Source organism: Gopherus flavomarginatus, chromosome 9, assembly GCF_025201925.1.
Source record: "Gopherus flavomarginatus isolate rGopFla2 chromosome 9, rGopFla2.mat.asm, whole genome shotgun sequence".
Taxonomy (NCBI): Eukaryota; Metazoa; Chordata; order Testudines; family Testudinidae; genus Gopherus; species Gopherus flavomarginatus.
This window is the reverse complement of record NC_066625.1, coordinates 80,526,129-80,552,980: the sequence shown is the minus strand read 5'-3', so window position 1 is coordinate 80,552,980 and position 26,852 is coordinate 80,526,129. Positions and strand designations below refer to the sequence as shown.

Here is a 26,852-nt window from a genome sequence, read left to right as displayed (position 1 = left end):
AGGATGCGCCCCGCCGCCCCGCTGCTCCTGCTGCCGGCCCTGCTGCTGCTGGCCGCGCTCCCCGTCCGGGGCCGCCGGGAGTCCCCCGCGCCGGGGCCGCCCCTGGCCGCGCAGCGCCCCACCAACGCCAGCCGGCCGCCGCCGGAGCCTCTGGGCGCCCCCGGGAACCACAGCGGCGCCCAGGTCAGCCTCCTGCCCGCGCTGCTCCGGGACCTGTCCGCGCTCAAGGCCGCGGTGATCGCGGCGTGTGTGCTCAGCGCCGGCCTGATCGGCTGCCTGCTGCTGCGGGTCTGCAGGTACCGCCCGGGGGCTGCGTGGGGGCGGGCGCGGGAGGGGGATCCTCGCCGGGGGGCGCTGCCCGCTGTACCCCGAGGGGCTCTCCCCCCATGGAGACCGGGGGGGCACTGCTCTCTGTACCCCCCAGGCGGGGGGCTCTCCCCCCGTGGAGACCGGGGGGGGCACTGCTCTCTGTACCCCCCAGGCGGGGGACTCTCCCCCCATGGAGACCGGGGGGGGCACTGCTCTGTACCCCCCAGGCGGGGGGCTCTCCCCCCGTGGAGACCGGGGGGGGCACTGCTCTCTGTACCCCCCAGGCGGGGGACTCTCCCCCCATGGAGACCGGGGGGGGCACTGCTCTGTACCCCCCAGGCGGGGGACTCTCCTCCCATGGAGACCGGGGGGGGCACTGCTCTCTGTACCCCCCAGGCGGGGGACTCTCCCCCCGTGGAGACCGGGGGGGGCACTGCTCTGTACCCCCCAGGCGGGGGACTCTCCCCCCATGGAGACCGGGGGGGGCACTGCTCTGTACCCCCCAGGCGGGGGGCTCTCCCCCCGTGGAGACCGGGGGGGGCACTGCTCTCTGTACCCCCCAGGCGGGGGACTCTCCCCCCATGGAGACCGGGGGGGGCACTGCTCTGTACCCCCCAGGCGGGGGACTCTCCTCCCATGGAGACCGGGGGGGGGCACTGCTCTCTGTACCCCCCAGGCGGGGGACTCTCCCCCCGTGGAGACCGGGGGGGGCACTGCTCTGTACCCCCCAGGCGGGGGACTCTCCCCCCGTGGAGACCGGGGGGGCACTGCTCTCTGTACCCCCCAGGCGAGGGGCTCTCCCCCCATGGAGACAGGGGGGCATTGCTCTCTGTAACCCCCAGGCGGGGGGCTCTCCCCCCATGGAGACCGGGGGGGCACTGCTCTCTGTACCCCCCAGGCGGGGGACTCTCCCCCCGTGGAGACAGGGGGGGCATTGCTCTCTGTAACCCCCAGGCGGGGGACTCTCCCCCCGTGGAGACCGGGGGGGGGGCACTGCTCTCTGTACCCCCCAGGCGGGGGACTCTCCCCCCGTGGAGACCGGGGGGGGGCACTGCTCTCTGTACCCCCCAGGCGGGGGACTCTCCCCCCATGGAGACCGGGGGGTCACTGCTCTCTGTACCCCCCAGGCGGGGGACTCTCCCCCCATGGAGACCGGGGGGGCATTGCTCTCTGTAACCCCCAGGTGGGGGACTCTCCCCCCATGGAGACCGGGGGGGCATTGCTCTCTGTAACCCCCAGGTGGGGGACTCTCCCCCCATGGAGACTGGGGGGGCATTGCTCTCTGTACTCTCCAGGTGGGGGGCTCTTCCCCCATGGAGACCGGGGGCCACTGCTCTCTGTAACCCCCAGGTGGGGGGCTCTCCCCCCATTGAGACAGGGGGGGATACTGCTCTCTGTACTCCCCAGGAGGGGGGCTCTCCCCCCATGGAGACTGGGGGGCACTGCTCTCTGTACCCCCCAGGTGGGGGACTCTCCCCCCATGGAGACAGGGGGGGATACTGCTCTCTGTACTCCCCAGGCAGGGGGCTCTCCCCCCATGGAGACCAGGGGGCACTGCTCTCTGTACTCCCCAGGCGAGAGGCTCTCCTCCGATGGAGATCAAGGGGGACACTGCTCTCTGTACCTCCCAAGCAGGGGGGCTCTCCCCCCATGGAGACTAGGGGGCACTGTTTTCTGTACCCCCCCTGGTGGGGAAGCTTTCCTCCCATGGAGACCTGGGGGGCACTGCTCTCTGTATCCTCAGGTAGGGAGGGCTCTCTCCCTATGGAGACTGGGGGAGTACTGCTCTCTGTACCCCCCCAGTAGTGGGGCTCCTCTCTGTCCCCGGCAGCGATAACAGTGTCTCTTGGATGATAGTTTCCAGAGGTTTCCTGGGCCTTGTGTGCACGTGACTAGTAAGGTGAGTCAGTGCTGGGCTGACATATGCCCTGAAAGCCCTTGATCACAGCAGCACTGTCACCTTTCTAGGTTGTGGGTAAGGATCTCTGGGATGTGACCTGAAAAAGTGAGTCCCTGACTAGTCCATGTAGAAGTTAAAGCTCCCATGGCCTTTTCTCTTAGGCCATGACTACCCATACAGTGATGCAGCTGTACTGATATAGCTACATCTGGTGAAGACATGCTATGTTAGGAGAGCGCTACACCCCCTGTGAATGGCAAAAGCTATGTTGGTGGGAGAAGCTCTCCTGCTGCCATAGCGCTGTGCCCACGAGCACTTATACCAGCGTAACTTATTTTGCTCAGGGGGTGGAATAGTCACACCCCTGAGCAACATAAGTTTTGCCAGCGTAGGTGGTAATGTAGACATAGCCTAAAGCCAGAAAAGCTGAAGTGCATCTTCCTCTGGAATAAAGGCACCCAGCACAGAGGGGATGGAAGTGGGTGAGAAGGCAAGTTTTAGCCAGCCCCTGGCCTACTCTATGTAGTTTGCAAAATGTCCTAGATCGGCTGGCCAGAACGGGGTTGTTAAAATGGAAAATGGAATGCTTATACCTTTGAATTGTTTGTTCCCGTCTCTTTGATGAGCACTATATATTTGTTCTCAAGGAAGAAGTATTGTTCCGTTTCGTTAGCTAAAACATGAATAAGCTCTCTTGAAATAATTGCCATAATATGAGTGTTCATGTGCTGTAAAGCATAGTGCCTAGGTGGGTGGAGCAAAGACTCAAGTTCTGACTTGAAAATAGATTTCGCAATAGTCCTCAATAACCTCTAAGTATCAGCTGCTGCCTTATGGGCCAGGTACAGTATGTCAGGCAGAACTCCCTGCCTTCCACTGCCTGGTATATACCTGGCACCCTGATTTTCCTTCGTGATTTTGGTAGACCAGGGGTAGGCAACCTATGGCACGTGTGCCGAAAGGGGCACATGAGCTGATTTTCAGTGGCACTCACACTGCCCAGGTCCTGGCAACCGGTCCGGGCGGCTCTGCATTTTAATTGAATTTTAAATGAAGCTTTTAAAACATTTTTAAACAATAGTTTAGTTATATATTATAGACTTTTATAGAAAGAGACCTTCTAAAAACGTTAAATTGTATGATTGGCACGCGAAACCTTAAATTAGAGTGAATAAACGAAGACTCGGCACAGCACTTCTGAAAGGTTGCTGACCCCTGTGGCAGACTATTTGAACATCACAGGGTTATGTCACTGTAAGTGCTAGAGTGAAGGAAATGCAGGGAAGCATATTAGGTTATGGAATTGTTTAACTGGAGGCAATTTGTTTTATCCAGTGTTCTTCAGGAATAAAACCCTTTCATTTATAGCATGTCTGCCTATTTGTGTGTGTGTGGTTCAGTTTTAATGATCAGAGAAGTGACAGGAGACTCTTGTCTATAGGTTTTGAAACTCCAGCCCTTATCGGTTTTGATCTCTCACATATGACTCTGTTGACATCTCTTCTTGAAAACCGTACTTTGGATAAAACATTTTTTTTATCCATTTGTGTTGTTAGGAAACGGCTATAACTTTGAAAGAGATACTGGAGGTGTCATTAAAAAAACCCCAAACTTCCCTGAGTGTTTTTTCCACCCTCATTTTAAAACAAACTCAAAGCAGAAAAATGAGGTGAAAACATTGCAGAGTGGTAATTTAGGTTTCCTCTGATGCAGAAGGGAGTAGGCTCGCTCTGTCAAGTTTTCAAAGGATGTCTCTTTTGCATGTGTGTGCAGATAGCGCATTGTGGGCAGTTAGCCAACTGGAGTGTACAAACGAGATAAATCTTTGCTTAATGCTGAAGCCAGAGTTCAGCCCTAGGATAAAGCCCAAGTAAATGGTCTGGGTTTGGGCTGTCCCCCCAAGAATTAGGATGAGATGGCATTCTGGGCTGTGGAACCACTCTGTGGCCACTTGTGCAGCTGGAGTGCTACATTAGCCTTCACTGCTGCAGGGTGTGGTTGGAGGGAATGGGGGATTGGTTAGTGGATCCAGCCCCTTCCTTCCCCCTAAATCCACGGCATGTTGGGTTGATGGAAGCCTTGGCAGAACGCAGCTCTGCAATATTCAAGAAGTCTGCATCTGCCTGGTGGGATCCTGGCATATTGTTTCTCTCTGCAGCATAACTCCAGCAAATATATTGCATTCACCTCCTCCTCTCCCGTAGAGAGTGAGTTGCAACCAGGATGTGCTGAGCAACATTGTAATACTTGAAATCTTTGTATGATTAGAAAGCTGATCTCTCTATTGGCTTGTTGCTGAGGCAGGAGAAAATAAACTTACAGTGTCAAACTGAGCCTTTCATAGTAGTGTTCATAAATTATTGTTTCTGTGGTGGTAGCAGCTACAGTTCCAGTTATGCTAGATGCTCTGTGTACATACAGTAAACGAAAAGTTCTAGTCTCATCAAAGAGTGTTTAGCTCTGGTTTGTTCACTCCTGATTTCATGGTGGAACACTACAAAACCTTCACTAGTTAACAGGAATTCTTTCTTACAGATATGTGCAAAAGAAAACAACCTGTAGGGCTGAGTCATGTGAATTGCTCTCTGCTGGTTGGTTGTTGCATTAGAAGGAAGAAGTTAGGCAACGGAGGTAGTTGAACAGGTGTGTTTTGTGAGTTCTTCCTCTACCTCCTCGCAAACAGCTCTTCTGCAGTTCCATGGCTGTTCCAGCTGTTATAGTTCTTTTCTGTTTCTGAGATGTTAATCATCTTAATTTATTAATGCCGATGAGCAGAGTCTATCTGAGTACTGTTCTTAAAGGGTTCCCTTCTATAAGAGAACCCTTAGAAACTGAGACATCTCATAAGTCTGTCCCAGTGAACAAACTGCAAAAGATTTGCCTAGTGACTAGCACAGCACAGCATAGCAAGATTCAGTTTACCATGGCAAGTAATTTGGTTTAGGGGCAAGCAAATAAAACATTGCTTTTTTAAATCATTCTCCTCATCACTATCATCTGCTCATCCAGGCTTGCAAAGTTGTTGCGGGATTATACATCAGAACAGATATTAGGCACTTGGGTGGGTCAGACTAAAGGCAGCATAGTTTACTAGTAAAATCAGTATAAGGTGATCTAAATTCTAGATCTAGCTCTTTCACTGACTGGGCTCGGGCAAGTTCAGCCTCCCTGCTTCAGTTTCTCCATATGTAAAAAGAGAAAGAAGGGTTGACATTCTTGATATTTTCCAAGGTAAAAAACCAAGCAGCAGAACACCCAGCCTATTGAGTCTTCTCTCCACATCCGAGGTTGACAAACTTTTTGGATCGAGGGCCACATCCGGGTATGGAAATTGAATGGCAGGCCATGAATGCTCATGGGGTGCAGGAAGGGATGAGGGCTCCAGCTGGAGGTGCAGGCTCTGGGTTGAAGCTGGGGATGAGGGGCTGGGGGTGTAGGAGCGTGCTCTGGGCTGGGATTGAGGGGTTCAGAGGGCAGGAGGGGGATCAGAACTGGGGAAGGGGGTTGGGGTACAGGCTCCAGGCAGCACATACCTCAAGCAGCCCCCAGAAGCAGCGGCATGTCCCTGTTCCAGCCCCTATGCAGAGGTGCATCCAGGTGTTCTGCACTTCCCTGTCTGCAGGTGCCGCCCCTGAAGCTCCCATTTGCCATGGATCCCAGACAGTGGGAGCTGTGGGAGTGGCACTTGGGGCAGGGGCAGCGTGTGGAGCCCCTTGGCTGCCCCTACGCGTAGGAGTCGGAGTAGGGACATGCCACTTCTTCTGGGAGTTGTGCAGAGCGGGGGCAAGCCCCCGACCCCGTTCCTTGATGGGAGCTTGAGGGCCGTATTAAAACGTCTGGAGGGCTGCAGTTTGCCCACCACTGCTCTACATCCTACAGAAGCCAAAGGGGACACAAGCCCAGTTATTTTAGAAAATTCTTTGCAGTCACCTTTACTGGCAAGCACTGCTGTGCTCTTCCATGCCAGACTCATTTCATCTGTACGCTGCTGCTTATAGTGAAAGCACATTTCATGTATGTGAGAGATTCCTGCTGTTCTTTTAATAAACACAGTGGGTCCCGTGGAAAATGGAGCTTTCGACATCGACATGCAGTTGTTTATCTGACACAGCCTCTAGTGTGTAAGCAAAGATTGATCTGAGTTACAAAATAAGACAAGCGAATCAACAAGCATGTTTGTAGCATTTCCAGCTTACAGCTGGCAAAATAGTTTGGAGAGGAGTTCTCATTTCTGTTGCAGAAGAGAGATCACATTTACTCAAATGAAAAGCCTTTCTTGATCAAAATAAGAGCTTTGTTTACGTCTATTTTTTAAAAAACAAACCAACACAAAGAACCTTGCAGAAACCTGTATTGTAGATTGCTGTTAAGCAGAATTTGTTGAAATCCAATATGTTATTAAACTGTCCCTATGAAATTACACTGGTTTGCTGCAAGTAAATTATCCCTTTAGATACGGATTGTTGAGATGATGTGAGTTAGCGGGCAGATATTTTATCACAAGCTCTGGCTTGTGATACTTACATCCTTGCTTTCTTTCCAACATACTGTTTTCTTTTATGGGTGCTTTCAAAGATGACCTGTTCTGGGTGCTTTCAAAGATGACCTCCTTAGAAGTGTTCTGATCGGAGTGGACTTGGGGGGGCCCAGTGGAGTAGAGCTTGGCACCGCCATAAGGGATCTGAATTCCAGCTCCCTCTCTCCTAGACTGCACAGGCTGTGAAAGTAGTGTGATACACAGTAGCAGGAGGCAACACCTAGTTTGCAGTAGTAACCTTTTCTGGCTGACTCAGAGATGCGCCTGGAAACCACTTCCAATGGCAAGGGAATGGAGTATTTTCACCGCATCACGTGTGTGCTGAGTACCTCCTTCTCTCCCACCCTTAAGCCAAAATATCCTCCGTGACTTGCCAAATACTTGCTACTTCAGCGAGTGCTTCTGTCCATGTTTTGATTTCTGCTTTTTTGAATCCATATTTTCCGTCTCCCTCCTCTCCACTGATGTCAGTGCAGTTACTGCAGAGGTGAATTAGGCCCCTCGCTTACTAAGTAAACTGTCAGGGTTAACCACAGTCAAAAAGGAAATGAGGGGTCAGAAACTTGGTTGTCTGTGTTGGTTGATGCGGAAGCCACTGGGACATTGGATAAATCTATCAAGTTTTTTTTTTTTTTTTAAATTAGCAAACTGCAACTGCGGTGTCACCGTAATTGGCAATAGGCGTTATCAGCCACGGTCAGTAGTGTTTGCAGTGAACTGCTGTAAAATGTGGAGATGAGTAAGACTCAAGCTGGATGTGAGCACTATTTACAAGGTACAGGCCTGCCTGTTGAGAGACACGGTACACACTTAGATAACAATAATATTTTGACCAAAATTACCTCTGGTCACATCACTGCTGTCTGAGCCTCAGATTTCTCTACCAAATCCCATTATTTTTAGATAGCTTTCCCTCGGGCCTACCTCTTTTATAGCTGCAAAACTGGCTACATTGCTATGCTTTAGGAGAGAGATTTAAGTACATTGACTCATCATCTAGTCATAGGTTACAGGACCTGGTTATCCTACCTTGTTGGGTGGTGCTCTGTACACCTAAGGCTCACCTACACTAGAAGGCTGAGTTGACTAAGTGTAAATTGTTTTATAACTGGTTACTGTACAATACAAAAAACCCTTTCTTCAATCCGTGGGCAGCTAGGTGCCAGCTACTGGAGAGAAATAGATCTTTTTGAAAACAGGCTGGATAAAAATCAAAGATTTTAAAAAAAGATCACTTTTTTAATTTATATACAAGTTTATTCTTTCAAAAAAAGAAAAACCAACCCCCAATTTGAAATTGACAACCTATGTTAAGACCTAAACTTCTTATAATCTATAAGAATAATTTTACTTATTGAATTGAAATTAATACACATTTGCTGCTGAGCTTTGAAGAAAGTCAGACCACTGAAATGGTGAAAGTCACTGGTTAAATACCTGGAACCAGAGTTTAAAGTGCTAGACCAGCTTTTGACAGCAATCACCTCTTCTGCAGAGAAAATATGTTCTTCATTTGAGTTTATTCAACTTCAGTTCAGTTTAATGACTAATTCAAAGTTAAGAAACCAATTGGGAATTGATAAAGCAGGAAAGCTTGTTTTCCTCAGCCAATCTGAATATAAACCTCGGTGTGAAAGGGTGAAATCTACTAGTTCTAAAATAGTAAAGGGCATAGTGACCAGAAACAATCAGTTCAATTCACTATCTATGGATAATATTGCCTTTGTTAAATAAATAAGTTAGTTCTAAATACAAAACTTGTTTTGATGAACTTCTTGATCCTTTTTTCTTACATAGCTCATTTAAGGCTTCTTAAAATTTGATTAGAAAATGCCATTTTTTGCATTTTTAACTGAATTTGAATTTCCATCCAAATAGAGCTTAGCATATCACAAGTTTTTAAAAAATTCAAATAAGAATTGTACCATTTTCTAACGTAATAAAAATGTAAACATTAAAAATCTAAATAAATGTAAGTTTAATGTGTACAGATATGGTGTATCCTTCTGGTTAGCAAGAAGCAGTCCCAAACTTAGAGTAAAGGCTATATTTAGTTGCAGATCAACGTGTTTTACTGGTTAGGTTCATTCTTTTTGATTGCTATCTTTAAGAAAACAGCTAAGATGTACAAATGCAAAAAACAATTCAAATCAGTAATTTAAATCAAGGCTTCCTGCTTGCTGGTTTAAATCATGATGAATATTGGTGACTTAAATAGCTTTGATTTAAAATCAGTCCACCCTGTTTGATAGACTATTATACGAAAAAGAAAAAAAAAACAATAAAAAGCCAAGTATGACCCTCTACCAGAAACCCCTCTTCAGATGTGTGTGTGGTCAAAGCAGGAGTCTGGCTTCCCTGCTCTCTTGCTTTATGAATTTAGGTAAGTCACTTAAATTCTCTAAGCCTCAGTGTCTGTAAAATGGGGATAATAGAAATATTAGTCTCATAAGACCAACTATATTTGGAAGTGCATGTTGGTCCCAATACTATATATACAGTATGCAAATCAAGTCTTATTTTAGGTACAGCCTTTTAATTGAATCATGGCAGGATCTATTCAGATGTTCCTGAAGTTTTTCACAACCTTCTTCCCAGCCTCCAGACCTCTTATTAATAGTTAGTGCAGTTGAACAAGATTTAAGTTGAACAAGAGCTTCTGTTCTCTATGGTTGAGTATGTTCCATCTCAAGAAGCTGGTTGTTAGAAAAATGTGTCATGTCAGTTCATTACAGCAAAATGAATGCCTGCCTGAAAGCATGCATGAGGGTTCATCTTAATAGCTTCTGGTTTAATTTCAGGGTTTAAAATGATCATGTGAGCAAAGAAGCCTGGTTTGATAGAAAATGGTAAAATGTCAGCGGTATTAATGAAGCTCTCATTCAGTGACTTGTTATGAGTCTGGAGTTCTCTTAGGTTTATTACCTGGAATCGTGTAAACGTTGCGGGAGCCAGTTATTGCTAAATATGTTGGGCCCAATTCATTCCTGGTAGAACTTAATTGGAGCTTCAACAGGAATGGATTCAGTCTATTGTTTTTGGTGGAATTATGAATGAGAAACACGCTTATAGGAAAGGATAATTTAATCCCCCTCCTACCTTCTCATGTCTGTCTTCAGGAAGTGTTAATGCTGGATTGAAAGCTCTGAGACTGTTCTCTGTGGGGTCAAAAGAAGTGTTTATTTCTGAGCATCAGGCTTGTTGACTAAAATAAATTGGAGGCTTAAAGTATATAATAAACTAGTGAGTTGACTAATGCATTTCTCCCACCACATGATGCTTCAGTAAGGAGCATGAAGTGCTACACATGACTAGTGTTTGACCAAAACAGCCCCTGGTCAAAAGACTGACATGAGTCATGAACTTTCTCGTTCTCTCCCAGACAACTTTTCATTTGCTATGTTTCAATATTGAACACCCCTTCCCTGAGCTGTACTGAAACGTGCAGGCAGTGCATCCTTGTTCTTATGGAGTCGAGAGCATTGTCATGGAGGGTGATGTCTTGTGCATTTAACTCATAAAGAAATATGATAGCATGGGGATAGGATTAATATGGTCAATAACTCATGAGCTTTAGGAGCTGGATCCTCCTGAGTGGGTCCAGTTGGTCTCGCCTTTATTCTCCTTGTTTTAAATACATTTCATGCCCCCTAATCTTGCTCTTGTTAAAGCTAATGAGTTTCTTGGCTTTAACAGGATCAGTAGTGGGCCCAAAATGAGAGGGTACTGGCACTGGCTACTGCTGTTTGAAGCCTGTGAAGATGCTAGGCAAGCTTCATAGATTGGTAAATGTTAAGACCAGAAGGGACCATTATGGTCATCTAGTCTGACCTCCTTCCTAACATGGAACAATGAATTTTGCCCATCCCTCCACAGCTCTGCCAGTGCATTTTAGTCTAGATCTGCAGTGGCACCTTCCGCTGTTGTAGTCCTTGGACATCCCCCCAGCTCTGCTGGTGTACCCCTGTTATAACCGGAACACCTGCTATCTCTTGGTATGCTCCCCAGCACCTGCTCAGCTCTGTAGTGAGTGCATCTCCATCCCTACCACAGCATCTTCTGATCAGGCCTGCTAACTTTAGCGGAAGCAGTTTGAGGTGTAGGGACTAAGCATGAAAGCATTAGTCACTTTTAACTTTTCACTGGAAGTCAGATATCCTGTGCTGAAAGCCTTGTGCATGGATACCCTTTACCATGGGGTCTTTCATGCAAAGGGTCTTTGATTTTATCAGTATGCAAGGAGTATGCTCTAATTCAGTGGTTCTTAACCTTTACTGCAGCCTGCACCCCTTTGGTTCTCAAAGGGGAGGGATAGCTCAGTGGTTTGAGCATTGGCCTGCTAAACCCAGGGTTGTGAGTTGAATCCTTGAGGGGGCTACTTAGGAATTTGGGGCAAAAATCTGTCAGGGACAGTACTTGGTCCTGCTGTGAAGGCAGGGGACTGGACTCAATGACCTTTCAAGGTCCCTTCAAATTCTATGAGATAGTTATATCTCCATATTTAAAAAAAAAAAAATCTCACACCCCTTATCAAAAATCGTTGACTAGGTCTGTTCTTTAAACCTAGATATATTTTTTGTTTGGTTATTACAGTAATTGTTAAAAAATGTATAGCGTTGTTAAATACATACGTTTGATGAAACAAAGTAGTTGTACTTATGTGTCTGTGCTTAATTTGTGTTTTCGATGATTTACCTTCTAAAAAAATCTAGCATGTCTCGCACCCTCAGAAAGGGCATCTCGCGCCCCCAGGGGTTGCGTGCACCCCAGGTTAAGAACCGCTGCTGTAATTGCTTCCCCTAACATCCTTTCTTGTTAGTCACCCAAACACATTTGTAAAAGCAGCAAAGAATCCTGTGGCACCTTATAGACTAACAGACGTTTTGGAGCATGAGCTTTCGTGGGTGAATACCCACTTCTTCAGATGCATGTGGTGGAAATTTCCAGGGGCAGTATATATATGCTAGCAAGCAAGCTAGAGATAACGAGGTCAGTTCAATCAGGGAGGATGAGGCCCTGTTCTAGCAGTTGAGGTGTGAAAACCAAGAGAGGAGAAACTGGTTCTGTAGTTGGCAAGCCATTCACAGTCTTTGTTCAATCCTGAGCTGATGGTGTCAAATTTGCAGATGAACTGAAGCTCAGCAGTTTCTCTTTGAAGTCTGGTCCTGAAGTTTTTTTGCTGCAGGATGGCCACCTTAAGGTCTGCAATAGTGTGGCCAGGGAGGTTGAAGTGCTCCCCTACAGGTTTTTGTATATTGCCATTCCTAATGTCTGATTTGTGTCCATTTATCCTTTTCCGTAGAGACTGTCCAGTTTGGCCAACTGCTGAGCTTCAGTTCATCTGCAAATTTGACACTATCAGCTCAGGATTGAACAAAGACTGTGAATGGCTTGCCAACTACAGAACCAGTTTCTCCTCTCTTGGTTTTCACACCTCAACTGCTAGAACAGGGCCTCATCCTCCCTGATTGAACTGACCTCGTTATCTCTAGCTTGCTTGCTAGCATATATATACTGCCCCTGGAAATTTCCACCACGTGCATCTGAAGAAGTGGGTATTCACCCACGAAAGCTCATGCTCCAAAACGTCTGTTAGTCTATAAGGTGCCACAGGATTCTTTGCTGCTTTTACAGATCCAGACTAACACGGCTACCCCTCTGATACCAAACACATTTGTTTTATTAAACTAAGCCATGGCCTGTTCTCACCCATGAGTCCTTATCATGTTCTGACCCTTTGGAACAGGTCTCCAGAGGCTGTGAAATATTTACATTCCCTAGTTCCTGTCTTGTGTTACTGTGCTCATATTTACAGTTGATATGTGGTATCTTGTCCCACCCAGTGTGTAGTATTTGTGTTTTTTCTTTCATCTCGTTATTGCTGATTAACGAGATACTATCAGGGATAAGTATGTCCAGTGCTATAGGAAACAGATTGGGCAAAAATCCATCTGAAGAAATCATTTAGTATGTGGATGGGAAACTTAAAAGGTTTCCATTTAAAGATAGTTCATCTCAACTTTTTTTGTTGTTCAGACAAAAAAATCCCCTAGGTTTCATAAACAAGTGTGTGTGTACTGGCTGTCGGGACTGCAGGTTAACAATAATGATGTTAACCAAATGCATCGGCATTAACTGAAAGAAGAGAGAATGAAACAGCCTTTGCCTGCTCCATGACAAGATATCTGCACCTGCATCTCAGCTAAATCAGAACACTGCTACAAAACTTGTTTTCCATTTTCCATCCAGCTGTACCGTGAAGTGACTATTGTCACATTAGTGACAATGACTTTGAAAGTTCTCTTTACATGTTAAGCTAATAGAGAAATAGAAAACTAGGACAACTCAGCCGCTGGCAATTAACTGTCTTTAAATAATACAATGTTCTTTTAGTAGTTGCCCAAAATAAGCTGTATCTGCCTCTGTAGGAGATGAGAACTGATGTCTTACAACAAAAGTAGGTCTGATTGCAGACAGAAAAATGACCTGTTCTTTTAACATGCAATCCAGTGTAGCCTTGCTAATTCATGTGCACACATGGGAGATTGTTTTGTCATGGGCGCTCACTTACTAATTCAATTGTAGAATGTGCCTCATTCACCTTGAGGAATGTGCAGTTTAGTTTTAATGGTGATGACACTTCATATTGTCTGTGTAAATGTTCTCTTGTACAAGCAAAGCTTTCCTTGTAAGATGAGATCTCAACACATCACTTGTCTCACTGCATCACTTTGCTGTTAGGTCTTGGCTGAAAAGTGGAGTGAGACTGCCAGGTGTTTTTGTGAGGATTCTCAGGTGTTTGGTTAGGAAGGACCTACTGGGTAGGGTCTGAAATGACTTGTTTTAACAGATGGAATAATAGAACAAAACACTCTGTGCTTGGCTTGATGTGATACAGCACAGATTGTTACAGTGTAGCTTGGACCAGGAGAGTTTCTTAACATTTTTGATGCAAATTTGTCCTTAAAATGCTCAGGAAATGAAAATTGCGTTACCCAAGGTCTGGGGCTTCCTTTACCTAGTCCTGGACCAATGCCCCAAAATGATGCTCTCCCCAGAGGCCAATGACAGCTTTTATATCAGATATTTCTTGATCATACATAGAGTGCAAGGCCGGAAGAGACCCTATGATGATCTTATCTGACCTGCATAACACAGGGCAAAGGACATTCCCCAATAATTCCTACATCAAACCTATATCTCTTGTTTGAGCTATAGCATATCTTTGGGAAAGATATCCAGCCTTGGATTAAAGATTTCAAGTGATGGCAACCCCAACTCATCTTGTGTGATTTGTCAGGGTGAGACTTCTCAACAGCAGGAATGTTTTCATGACCTGTTAATGCTCCTGGACTGATAGTTGGAAATTCTCCAGACATTTGGCTGTCCTCTGTTATCTTGCAGATTTTTAATCTGATTTTTTTTAAACAAAGGATTATAGGAGAAATAGTCTGCATTGTGTTGGATAAACCATTTCCAGAGTGCAAGCAGTTATGCTAAGCTCTTTGTTTCTTCCCCATATCCCCCAAAAGATGGTCATATTGCAGCTTTTTTATTTAAATGCAATATAAGTGAAGCACAAACCAGCGTAACCAACACAAACTCAGGCTTATGTCTGAGCAGTGTGAGACCTTGGGTTAATGGATATTAAACTGTGGAATAAAGAGAGCGTGTATAATACAGGTGCTTTGATTTAAAGAGACGGTGTCAAGTTAAGTACCATATTCTGTATCATTTTGGTTTTTTATGTCAAAATTATTTTAATGTAAGTAGATTCTGGAAAATGAGTCTAACAAGAGTAAAGGATGCACAGGTGTATAAGCATCTTTGCTACAAAAGAAATTGAGCATTCTGCTAAGCGGAAGGACATTGGCTACACCTAAATCTTAAAACAGGGCCAGTGATTTTTCATGATGCTTGCACAGTAGTGAGTATAAAATTGCTCAAGTGAAACTATTGGCTGTATTAGGGAGTGTCTGGAAACTTCACTCTGGTGTCCAGAAAAGGTAGAGGAGCTTGTCCACTCAAATATTACCTCAGATGCCCAGTCCTCTTGTAACTCTTCTCTGAACCCCTGTCAGCTTGGTAGACATTGAGTCAGCCGGATTGCTGTGATTTTTCTCATCTAAAGATGTTAGTTAACCTGTCGCTGCCTCCTCTGATTAAGCTTCTGTCTGACTTATTGAGCATGGCAGCTGGGGGCTCTGAGCTGCTGTGCCAGTGATTAGCCCTGCACACCAAAGGATCAGTGGCTGTGCCTCAGAAACTAAATGACTGACACTGATCTGGATTACAGCTGACAGGAAATTGAGCTCTTCAGCGATGGGTACAAGTGGTGGAGAGGAGGAGGGGCTGGCTCCACAGACTTGGCGTCAGGGCAGGTCTCGGCAGTCTTGTCTGTATATAGAACGGGTGGGTAACAGCCCACCCCAGCCCTTCCTCTAGGGAACACTTTCAGAATGAACCCCCCCATTTCTTTGTTTCAGGTCTGGCAAGAGGATTAAGAAGACAAGAAAGTACGACATAATCACGACCCCGGCTGAGCGAGTAGAAATGGCCCCTCTGAACGAAGATGAGGATGATGATGAAGACTCAACAGTGTTTGATGTGAAATACAGGTACTGACATGGGTGGGTCTTGGTTAAAGGCTTCCTTCTGGGTTCTGTTAACTGGGTGGACGGCTCTTCCTTCCTGCATGCTCACAATGCCTTGTCAAGGCTAAACTCCTTCTCTGTTCTTCCCTTCAATCCACAAAAGCTCCACCACTCTCCTATCCGTGGTCCCTGCACCTGAAACCCAGTCTGCTGTGCATCCAACCGCTCCTCCTTAAAGCATGCAATTTCCAACAAGCCTAAAAGCCCTAATCCTCCCTGCAGTGAAGTGCCAACAGAAGAGATGTGCCCAACAAACTATATAGAACTGACAAAGGGTAATGTGCTGAACTTCCCTGCTCAGTCCTTTGCTGCTTGTTGCATCTCATCCCTCATCCTTCCTCTGTATGTTGTAGCTGATTGGGGAAGTTGCATTCTTCCTCGTATTTGTGTGTACAAGCATTTAGCTCACGTCTGGTGCTCTTCATAAACAATCTGTGTAGGGTCAGGCCTTACCAATCTAGAGCTGCTTCTCTTCCCCCACGTGGTCACAACAGTGGCTGTGGAAAGTTGACAAGTTTCACTAATGGTCTCTTGATTTGGGCATCTCTGGGTCTGAGGCATGCTGGCAGGACTTGGTGTTGGGGAAGCTTGCTTTGCAAATGCCTTTGCAGTATCTGTTCTGTGATAAACAGAGGGCTTCAGTCGCCAGCACTGTCAATCAGGCCCCACTCAGGAGCATAAAATCATTACCATTTTTTTTAAAGTGTTTGACAGCCCAAAGTTTTCAGTGCCTGCCCTGCTGGAGAATTTATAGCAGCCTCTCAGTGCAGGCGGGCTCTTGGACTCTCTGATTTATGGCGTCAATATATTTGAATTCCTTATTTTTATTTGCCTCGGAGTGGTGACAGCACAAGAGTCATGTTTCTCATCCAAACAAAGACAGCCCAAGATCTGTGGCGCTTCGGCTAGGAAAAGCTCTGCTCATAAGGCTGCATCTGAATCCAGGCAACTCGTAATTAGGAGCTTGTCAGAGACTTGCTCATGTCCTCCCCATGCACAAATGCCCACCCACACACTCCTAGTTCTGGAGATGGAGGAAGCAGTGCGTTCATTCCAAGGGGCACTTAGTGGGCACTTAAGCATATGATGCTGTGTTTTGCTTCGGTAATTTTCAAAATAACGAAATACATCTCTCCCTAAAAGAGTTAGGTGGGGATAGGGAGCTGGCGAAGAATGGTGGTGAGTCAGTCGTTTTGAGATTTGTAAATAAATAGCCCCCAAACCAGAATACATGCATCTGAGGAAGTGGGTATTCACCCACGAAAGCTCATGCTCCAAAACGTCTGTTAGTCTATAAGGTGCCACAGGATTCTTTGCTGCTTTTACAGATCCAGACTAACACGGCTACCCTCTGATACTTCAAACCAGAATAGTTCTTCCTCCTCTGACTCTTTTCTTGGCCAGCTGTCAGAGCTCCATATAGACCGTCTGTACTGGTGCTCATCCTCAATTAATCATTGGCTGGTCTCTTGGTGAGAGCTGCTGTTACCACTCCTACCGGGCTTTCACCAAGGCAGTTGTGAGTGGTGTAGCACAAACAGACACTAGATCAGGACAACGAGTACCTGCTTGCTGTCAACACAACCTTTGAGGGGCACTCAGGGTAGGTGAAGTAGGATACTTAAAATGAGAAATACAGCATTGTTTGGAGGGAAAACCAGTGCCTTAGATTTAGAGCTCTGTAACAGTGTTTGTATTGCAGTTGTGCCTGAAGATCCCAGTTGGAGATCAAGTCCTGTTGTACCAGGTACTGGGCGTATGCACAGCCCTCGAAGATGGTCCCTCCCACAGAATTCTTATAGTCTAAGAATCTGAGGAAAGAAAGACAATAGGTGGATACGACAGACAGACAGGGAATCACAAGGTAACAGCAAGGTCATGATGATTAAAGTAGAAAAGCAGTATTCAGGACTTTTTTAATATAAGTGTACAAGTTCGAGTTACTCAGGGCTGGAAGATGTGCCTTTTTTCCCTCTTGTACCATTCAGGCCTTAGATTGGCACCTGGATAATGTTAGTATATAAGAGAATTAGGTGAAGTTTTGGATGGGGAAAATTTTGACTTCTGTTTCTGGCTCTGCTGGTAACTTGCTGTGTGATCCTGGGACTCTCTCTGCCTCAGTTTACCTTCATGTAAAATGGGGGTAATTGCCTATCCTTCAAGGACATGTAGTGCTAACTGCTTGGAAAAGTGGCTTCAAATGATCAGGCAAAGGGTGCCTGAGAAGGGCATTGTTCCAGTAAGCGGGTAGGCTTTACACTTGGATGTAGTTCTGCCAAACCACCTCCTTGTTACCCTTCAAATCTCCCCTGAGATGCGCGGTTTTTGCAGCTTTCCAGTGAATTCTGCAGCACTGAGCATGCTGTTGGTGCTTAATAAATAATATAGACGGGATGTTACTCTGCCTCTTGGGCAGCCTTGAGTGTTGGATTATGCATTGGAATCGCTTGAGCCTGAACTGAAAGTGGAACAGTCTGAACTTGACCTACTTCTGCTCTGACCGCTTCTATTGCTTCTCCATCCTCCTTGGTGAGTTCCGGAGAACTTCCTTTGCAGGCATTTTGGGGCAAGGTTGGAGAGATTTTTCCTAGCCCAGTGAAGAGGAAAATCTCAGGAAACGGTGGTGCTGTGGGAAAATGCATCCAGTAATAAAACATTAGGGAAGCCCATTGGAAACAATCTGACTTGAGAGTCGTAGCCATGTTGTTTTCTACTATTATTTTTCCACTCCAGAGCGTGTTGTACTGCTGCTTTCGCAGAAATGAACTCAGCCTTCTTGGGATCCCTTACAAGTGCAAATGGGCCTTCACTAGTCATAGGTACATATACACATACACATACTCCTTCACGTTGTGTGGTACTTACAGTAATACCTCCAAGGGATACAGCGACCATAGATTTTGTTCACCATCCTGTACCTCAGTTTTCTTTTCTTTGGATTTGTGGAAATCCTAGTACAACAGATAGCAAATTCTGCATTTTCAAAATGCTTTGCTTCTTCAGGTATGTGGGTCCTGTTCTCTAGCAGTACAGCTCTAGCTTATGGGGAGTTAACATCAATCCCCTAGCAGAACTGAGATGGGGAGAGGTTCTCTGAGGATTTGCACTCTTCTTGTTAACAATCTTAATAGCATTCGTGCTGTGTGTTAATATGAAATTACTCTTCTGATTTGCCTGCTGTTCTGAAGCCCTAAATAACTAGCCTCATATTTTGGGTTCATAGACTAAATCTGTATTTAACATGTAGGCAAGATCTGTTTTTACATCTCTTCTTCACTTGCTTCTATATTTTGGAGCATAATTGAGATTGTTCTACCCTCCCCCCGTGCAAACAGCATTCTAACTGCAAGCTAATTGCTGCTTAGCTGTGAAGAATCAGCAGCAGGAGAGAAGTGGCACACAAGTCTGATTGTTTTTATGCAGTTCGTTTTCTTTGTTTGATGCTTTGTCCTCATGTGCCGTGGTTTCTAGCCCTGCGCATGCCATTGAGAAGTGGCAGATGGTGTAAATTGGGCTGCTGTCTGAAAGTTACTTTAGGATTCCCTTGCATCTTTAACATCTTGCCACGGCGGATGTGTTGGTAAAATCCACCCCTCAGGCTGTGCAACAGTGAACAATAACCACCTTTCAGCTGCATAGCTGGCTAATTAGACCACTAAAAACCTTAACCAAACAAAATCCAGTCTATGGCTATCTTGTCTGTGGCTGCTAAAGCCTGTGAGAAAGACAGAAGTGTACATTTATTGGATTAGATTCTCCTGCAGTCTCAGGAGCGGGAAGTGAAGTGGTTCTATAAACATCTTCTCTAATCCAGAGAGCGCTGCTTCTGTGTGACAATAGTCTGAAAAGTGTGACACAGAGGCTGCCATAAAGCAGAGATGCAAAACCACTTGGGAAATAACACATGCTTGAAAGCCTCATGGAAACAATTACTAATCTGGAGTTGTGTGTTTGTGTTTTTTTTTTTAATTAAAAAAAATTACGCTAAAAATTCAAGAATTGACTGGCAGGTCTGAGAGGATGGATAATGAACTTTTGTTTCATGAGCACTGATTCAAATCCAGCCCGTGCTGCTAATGACAAAAAGTTATCACCATTTAATAGCTCCATGGCCTGTGTGAAATTAATTTGTTGGTTTGCTTCCTGGTGGTGGGCAGGTGTCTGTCTCTTATTTTGTGTGTGTGTGTGTGTGTGTGTGTGTGTGTGTGTGTGTGTGTGTGTGTGTGTGTGTGTGTGTGTGTGTGTGTGTGTGTGTGTGTGTGTGTGTGTGTGTGTGTGTGTGTGTGTGGTGAAAGCCACCATGATAAAACTAATGGAGAAACCCATTAAGTGCCCAGGACAGTGAAACTTGGGCTGTGGCATTGTTGGGGTTGTATTAACGTGCACCTTTGTAATGGTGGGAGTGGAAGACTGGGTTCCCACCATCTCTGGACCCATCTGTTTTCCGCCTTTTAAAAAAAATTACTCTCATTTAAATCTCCCATTTGTTTGCAAATTTAGCACTTCCCACCAACACAGGGAGTGGAAACTTTCATAGTTTTCCACTAGGATTTTCCCCCCATTTGTGGAACCCTTTGTTTAGTAACTTCTGTGCACTCCTCGTAGCCAAGAGTAGAGCAGGGAAATAGAGACGATGGGCAACGTGCAAATGCTTCCAGACTCCAGCGCAGAGCTCCCTTACCTTGTCTAGCAGTGTAACTAGAGAAAAAGTCAATTAAAACGCTAACAACATGAACTGTTTCTGCAAAGGGAATTAAAAATGTTGGGTTATTAAGATCATTAATTGTCCTCTAATCCAGTGGGGGATTTTCATGTCAACTTCACCGGAACACTTAAAAAAAAAAAAAAGAAGTTACTGAACAAATACTGCACCTCATGTCCTGAAGGATCCCAGAGTACCTCAGAGCTGGGATGTTTGGTGAATCCTTCGGTCCATGTTGAAATGCAGCTGCTTGTAGGGTAGAGCATTGTAGCCATACATTACTTCCATTGATAAAACTTGTCCAGCTGGAACTATCATCACTGCAAGGTGCTTGGATCCCACTGCGATGGGCCACATATAAGAACCCAGGATAGAATAATGGGAGGGATGGAGGGGGACTTGAAGAAGCAGAATGCAAAAGCCAGAGATGGAATTTTGAAGCCAGGTGTCTGAGATCCCCTAAATAAATACTTAAAACTATAAACATTTCCTGGGTCTGATCAAACCCTCCACCCCTCTTCTAAAATTAGCTGATATTCTTCTGTTTTTCAGTATAGATGCTCATTTTTCCTTTTAACAGCAGCAGTGAAAACGAGGTATTTTAGAAATGTTGTGTCTTCCAAAGTGTTGCCTGGTGATAATGTTGCAGTTACATATCGGGGGTGCTACAGTGAGTGATGGGGCTTTTGTTCAACTGTCAGTATAACTAGCTTCAACCAGAGTGCAATAGTGTAAGTAAAGCATAGGTGAAGGTGTCTAGTACAACCTGTACCTGGGTGTCAGGGAGCATGTAGGACTTGGAGCTAAAAAGGTTAGTGCCACATTAGGAAGCCTGGACTTACCACCCTCTGCAAAATGTTCCTTTCATGAGGCAATTTAAAACATTTGCATCAGAATTCTAGGGCCCAAAGTCCTTGCTGTGGCTAAGTGGTATGGGGCCTTCTTATCTGTAAAGAATGCAGAATATATTATATTAATCGCTCTCCAGAGAATATATCCCTGCCAGAGCTTAACTTGCATGTTCAGCCTAGACTGGAGTGCTGTACTGTATGCTTGTTACAGCAAGGTGTTTGGTCTCCGGAGAGTGGCTATAACAGATTTCTTGCAAGTGAAGGCCGGAGGCCTTTTTTGAATGATGCTAGGTGAATGCTAGGCTCTCTAATTGTGTGGTTTTTTCCCCCAGCAGGCAAAGTAGGTAAAGGTTCTGTATAAATGGAGGGTATCATTTATTCTCATGTGAAGGGATGAAAATCACAGTAACTCATTCAGTCGCTTGCTATAAATACAACAAATTGCTTGGAGCATTGGTGCTGCTCTTAACGGTTTCCTTGGCCAGGTGCTGCTGTGGATTACCAGTGCCAAGGGGCCAAAAGGCATTTTTGAAGCCTGTGTTCTTTCTCTGTTGGGCTTGATGTGCTATAAAAATCAGTGCTGAGCACAGAGGCTCCTTGGCTCAATATGCATAAGTGCTGCAGTTGTACCTAAAAGTTCTCCTGATTCTTGTCTGCTGTAGCAACCCTTGCTGAGGCAGCTGCATCTCTTCCCTTTTTTTACCTCGTGAGTGGGTGCTGGAGGGAGGAGAAGTGAGGGCTCCAAGAAGAAAATGGTCTGGGTAGCATGCAGAAGGACCCCAGGTGAACCAGTTGCTCGGGGAAAACTTCCTTTCTCGGGGGCTGTTCTAAGCTGTCCCATTCCAGGAGAGCAGCCCTCTCTGTTTTGTACTGTGGCTGTGATTGACTTCATTTTATCCCTGAGCTTTGCCTGTTGCTCAGACTGCTCTGGCTAATTTCCACATGCAGAAAATCAAGTCTGTGACCAAAATCACCACAGAAATCAACCCCTGCTTGAGGAACCCAGTGGTGGATAGTATAGTTGTTTTTTGTTTTCTCCCTTGTACGTAAATTCCCATAGTTGCATATGTTCTATGTAATAACAAAGTTTCTCTGACAGTACTAATTCTTTTCCCTGGCTCTCTTTCTTGCCAGGTAAAGCTTTTCCATGGATCGCTGGTTCCCTGTGAGAAGTCAGTCAGCTGTCGAGAGCCCTGCTGAAGCCTTAACTGTGAAGGAGAAACTTTCATCTCTGCAATATTGAAACCAAAACAAACATTGGCTCCTCCGTGATGTTATTTATACAGCACGCGGCAGCGGGGTGTTTGATTGTCTGCCCAAAATATCACTATTAAACTCCTAGTTTCCAAACTTCCACAGTAGAATGACCTGAGATCCTCCTCGTAGACTCTGCTCTGTTGCTTGAAGAGGCTGTGGGGTTGCTAAAGCATATGGGCTGGCTACAGCACTGTGTATAGACTTTCAGCACTCACTGGTCCAAATACATTTTGTAAAAGGAGGAAAAACACCCCCAAATCAGTCCCCAAAAGACTTTCTTCTCTAAAAGCTGAATCCGATACTTTTGGTCTCTGTTAAACAGATCTTGTGTTTTAAAGACTTGGAATTGTATGATCCTGGGCCTAGAGAAATACTTGCCCATCTGATGAAGGCTGGTGGCTGAAACTGCTGTGTGTGGTGTTGGGTTCTTTATTATTTTTTTTAATTTTGTGACTGTTGTAAAAAATTGTAATGACTTGCTACTGATTTTAACAATTGCACTAAACCGTCCTATAATGATGTGCTCATTTCCCAGTAGAGCACTGGTCAGACTTACTTGCATAACATGAGACCATAGGGAAGCAGAAAAACTAGGCAAATACTGTACTACAGGAATCTTGGATTAGAGGAAATAGATCTCTGTTTTTGTAATTCCCCGCCCTTCATAGGAAGTAAGACACTACATTTTTTGCTATCTTGTGTCCTCTCCTGCTGTAACTCTTCTGCTAATCAAATTTTTAATCAAACTTTTTACAAGAGATCTGATATGCAGTTGTTAAATTGCAGGAGGAGAACACTGGTTCTCCCTACCGCTGCTTAGAATCATTCATACAAAGAATCCTATCTGCCCCAAACTGGAAATTCCCCCCGCCACCTCACAGCTGGCTGCCAAATCCTATATTACACTCAGATATGTTTTTCCCCTTGCTTCCTGCAGTGCTTTACATTGTGGAGGGTAGAACTGTGGGATGGTTATTTTTAAAAAAACTAGAATATCTAATCTAGGCTGATTAAGATCATAGCCTATGAGTTCTGTGCATAAATTCGGTGCCATTCTTTGAAAGCTCTGTTGAGTTCAAAGTTATTAGCATAGTTGCTCTGTTTTATGGTGTTTCTGAAAAGCAGCTGCAGTTCTGATGATCTTTGCTTGAGATATTGACTCTCACTGTGCGTTCTACCAATATTTATGTCAAATACCCTTTTACTTTGGGATTTTAACCCATCTGGAGCCTCTCTTGCCTTTATGATCTTAAAATTACCTCCTGTTTTGGGAATGTACTGACTTTTGCTTGGTGGCTTGTGACTGCTAAGAATCTGTTGCAAAGCTGCCTCTGTAATGACTGCTCAGAGGCTGCCCATGATAATGCATTCTGGAATTCTTGATTTGTTATCATGACAGTAGGTTATACTACTCTCACTTGTTCGGAGCACTCCCAACGCTTGCATCCTGAAACAGCCTAGCATAAATGCTGCACTCTTCACCCCACTTTGGCTCTTTGCAAGAAGGCCTCCGTGCTCTGCAGTAGCCATTTGCATTGACACGAGCAAAATTGTTGCTGTCTTCTGTGGAGCGTACAGTGCACTTTGGTGGTGTCCCTCTGAGTCCTTGACTGATGTAGCCCCAGCATTCTAAATTCCTCTCCCCTCACCATCTGCTAAATCAGAGTCTCTTTTGACACTCCATGTTTCCTCTTTAAAGTGTAGCAATAGTCAGAAAAGTGACAGAGTAAGATGTTCACCTTCATACTCAACAGATCTACTTCTCGTGTCTGATTTCATATGTGCTTGCTTCATTGGCCTGTGCATTTTTATTCATATTGGCTATGCAGAGCTTACACAGCTCTGGAAGAGGGAACTGGATTCCATTCTGCTTTATGAATCCTTGGCTAAACTTTTGAGTTCCAAGAGTGGAATTGTTATTGCTAGTGACAACATGATAGGCAGAACCAGCTGCGTGTTCGGATCCCAGGTGGAGTTTCCAGCACCGGCAGTTAGCAAAACTGGCCTCTGTTGACTTGGAGCACATTTGCTCTGGGGGAGACAAAGAATGCAAAAGAACTTCCTAATGGGATTTCTGCTGTCACTTCTCAAACTATTAATGCACTTTGGGAGAGAATCCCATTCTGTACAGAGCAATGTGGCTAATAGTATCGCGCATTAAAAGAGGGAGCCAAGGCAATTGGAAGTCAATAAAAGGTGGTGGTGGAAAATTCTTTGGCACAAGTATGCTTTCATCTGAACTTTACCAAGAGAATATTCAGCAAAGGCTTTACAGCTGGCCCATGTTGGAAAATTCCCACAGCAGAACTAATATTAGACATCCAGCCAATATCAATGTACTATTTTTTATCCTTTTATCATGGAGTAAATTCAAGTCACTCCATGGTGCTGTTATTGAGCAATATTTTAATGTGTCAGCTAAGCGGTAAAAGGTGGAGAAATTGATTAGGGTAGGTCCCAGCACACTGAGCTCTGGATTGCATGAACCGCGAGAGGCCCATAGGCTAGGATGACACACTATGCGATTGGGAACACTTTCAAGACAGCATATGACAGAAGTGGACTAGATGGCTCTCAATAGGCAATGTGATGTCCCTTTGGAGTTGGTAAACACTACGAAGAAGAGCTGAGTTGTGAGAAGTTCTTGGACAGGTTGAGCCCTGAAGTGAAAAATGGCAACGCTGGGTAGAAGGATGGGTTAAAGCTTCGATTATCTTGTTGCTGAAAGGGGAAAGAGGGTGGCATGGCTACTCTCCCAGTGAAAGAGCCATCATGGCATAGTGGTTGTACATCCCTTTCAGAGGAGAATTTATGGATAGATCTGGAGCTCCAGAGGACATGTCCTTGGTCTGACATGGCCTGTTTGGAGTATCCTGAACCTTTTCTGGGACCAAGGGCATTTTTTTTACTGCTGAAGACCAGATCAAGGTTCTGCAGATGCAGAGAGAGGAGGAAATAAGGCCAGTTTCAGTTTACCTGGCCTTTTGGATGGCCTGAGCTAACTCTTGCTGAAGTCAGTGGGAGTCTGTGTCTGGGATTTGTCAGGCCTTATGAGCACTGCTGAGTTTAAGTAGGTCAGAGGCAGTCTGCCTGACTTGCCTATTGCTAACAACCAAGATTGTTTCTGTAGTCCTCCAGTGAGCCTTTTGATCGGGATTTTTCTCTCTCTCTCCACCCCCCCGCCCCCCCCAAGGATGTAGATGCCCAACTCTCTTTGTAATTAGGGCACCTAGCTCCCTTGGGCTCCTTTGATAAAACCCACCTGTGTGTATATATATTAATGGTGTTGGAGGCCGGGGGGAGAAATGGCTGCCTGATGAAGGAAATCAGGGCATCTTTACTAGTGTCATTCAAGGTCATGTCAATGAACCTGAATGCTCGCCTGATGTTAAATTGCTATTGTAAACATGAGACGATATTTACCTCTAATCTAAAGATCACTATATGTGATTTCAGATGTTTGTCTAGCTAAATGTTTCTATAGGTTTATTTCAGTTAAGACTTTAAGAGCACTTGATGTAACTCATCTCTATAGTATATATGTGAATATTTTTTTATAGGTGGTAATTAGTTACAACATAGCTTAAATGATTTTGGACTCTCTAATTTTAGGTTTCTGTTGAAGAATGGCTAGTCATTAACCACTATATTGAAGTAATACATGGTCTGTGTGTCTTGCACTGTAGAGTTCCGGTCTGGTTGCGATTGTAACTGGTTTCAATGTTTGCTGCTCGTTGTGGTGCATTGTGTTAAACTTGCTTTGGCAGAGAATGTTTTTAAAGGCCCATTTTTATTTTATAGAAAATGGAGAAACACTATAGTATAACATTCATGTTACATTTAACTTACTATTCAGCAAAATACTTTAAGTACCAGTTTAATCAAACCAATAGAGATCAAGTAAACTAAAGTCATTTTTACTGGAACATGCCACAACACAGAGACATACCCTTCTTGTGACAGATTACAGTCTCTTTACTCTGCTGACCATAATTCTTTTGGGGGAGGTTCCATTTGAGAACCCACAATGCTTAGCTGACCAGAGGCTCTTTTTTCCCTCTGGGTCTGCTGTGTCTGCTCTTCTAAGAGAGAGGAATCACTTGTGTAGAACTACATGCCTATATGGCCCTCTCAGCAAACTGAACAAGGGACAAGGTCCGTCTCACCAGAAGGAGTAAGCTGGAACTGGATATGACTTTTTCAGCAAGAGGCTGAAATGATTGCAAACTCTTTTTATAATCCTTGCTACTTTATAATGAAGTTGCATACATCAGACTTTATTCCAAGCACAAACTGACTTAATGTTAGTAAATGAGCACACAAGCTGGAGTGAATTTGGATAGCCAGTTTTATAAGTATACCCTCTGAATTACTGTTGATGATGTAATTTCATCAGGGTGGAGATTGTGGACTTAATTAAGATTTCTCTTTTCAGTTTCTGCTTCTGCTGTTTTCGTATATGGTTTTGTAAGAACCACGCGTTCCCGTTTGTGCAATCACCAGGCCATTGATGAAAAGGTTGATTTAGATTTTGCCCTTGTGACCAAAAGCTTCCATTAAAAAAAAGTGGTAATGCAAGTTTGGATGGACATCTCACATTACAATAGAAACTGTCGCCATTAAACATGTTCTTGTAAATCCA

At 45.0% G+C, this 26,852-nt stretch overlaps 2 protein-coding genes across 2 annotated transcripts in view; both read left to right on the top strand.

Moving 5' to 3' along the window:
• LOC127058035 (F-actin-capping protein subunit alpha-2-like) overlaps positions 1-26,852 on the top strand; it is a 348,126-nt gene that overhangs the window by 287,234 nt on the left and 34,040 nt on the right. The window lies entirely within an intron of this gene.
• Positions 4-26,852, top strand: FAM174B (family with sequence similarity 174 member B). Its single transcript, XM_050968926.1, has 3 exons — positions 4-296; positions 15,233-15,364; positions 22,088-26,852. Exons 1-3 carry the CDS (start codon positions 4-6, stop codon positions 22,089-22,091), a joined length of 429 nt encoding a protein of 142 aa, XP_050824883.1. The 3' UTR covers positions 22,092-26,852.

What these genes read in the sequence shown, in the direction of transcription:
- FAM174B (XM_050968926.1), top strand. Translation starts at nt 4, where the DNA reads ATGCGCCCCGCCGCCCCGCTGCTCCTGCTGCCGGCCCTGCTGCTGCTG. An exon ending in CTGCTGCTGCGGGTCTGCAG is followed by an intron (nt 297 to 15,232) that starts GTACCGCCCGGG and finishes TCTTTGTTTCAG; the next exon opens with GTCTGGCAAGAGGATTAAGA.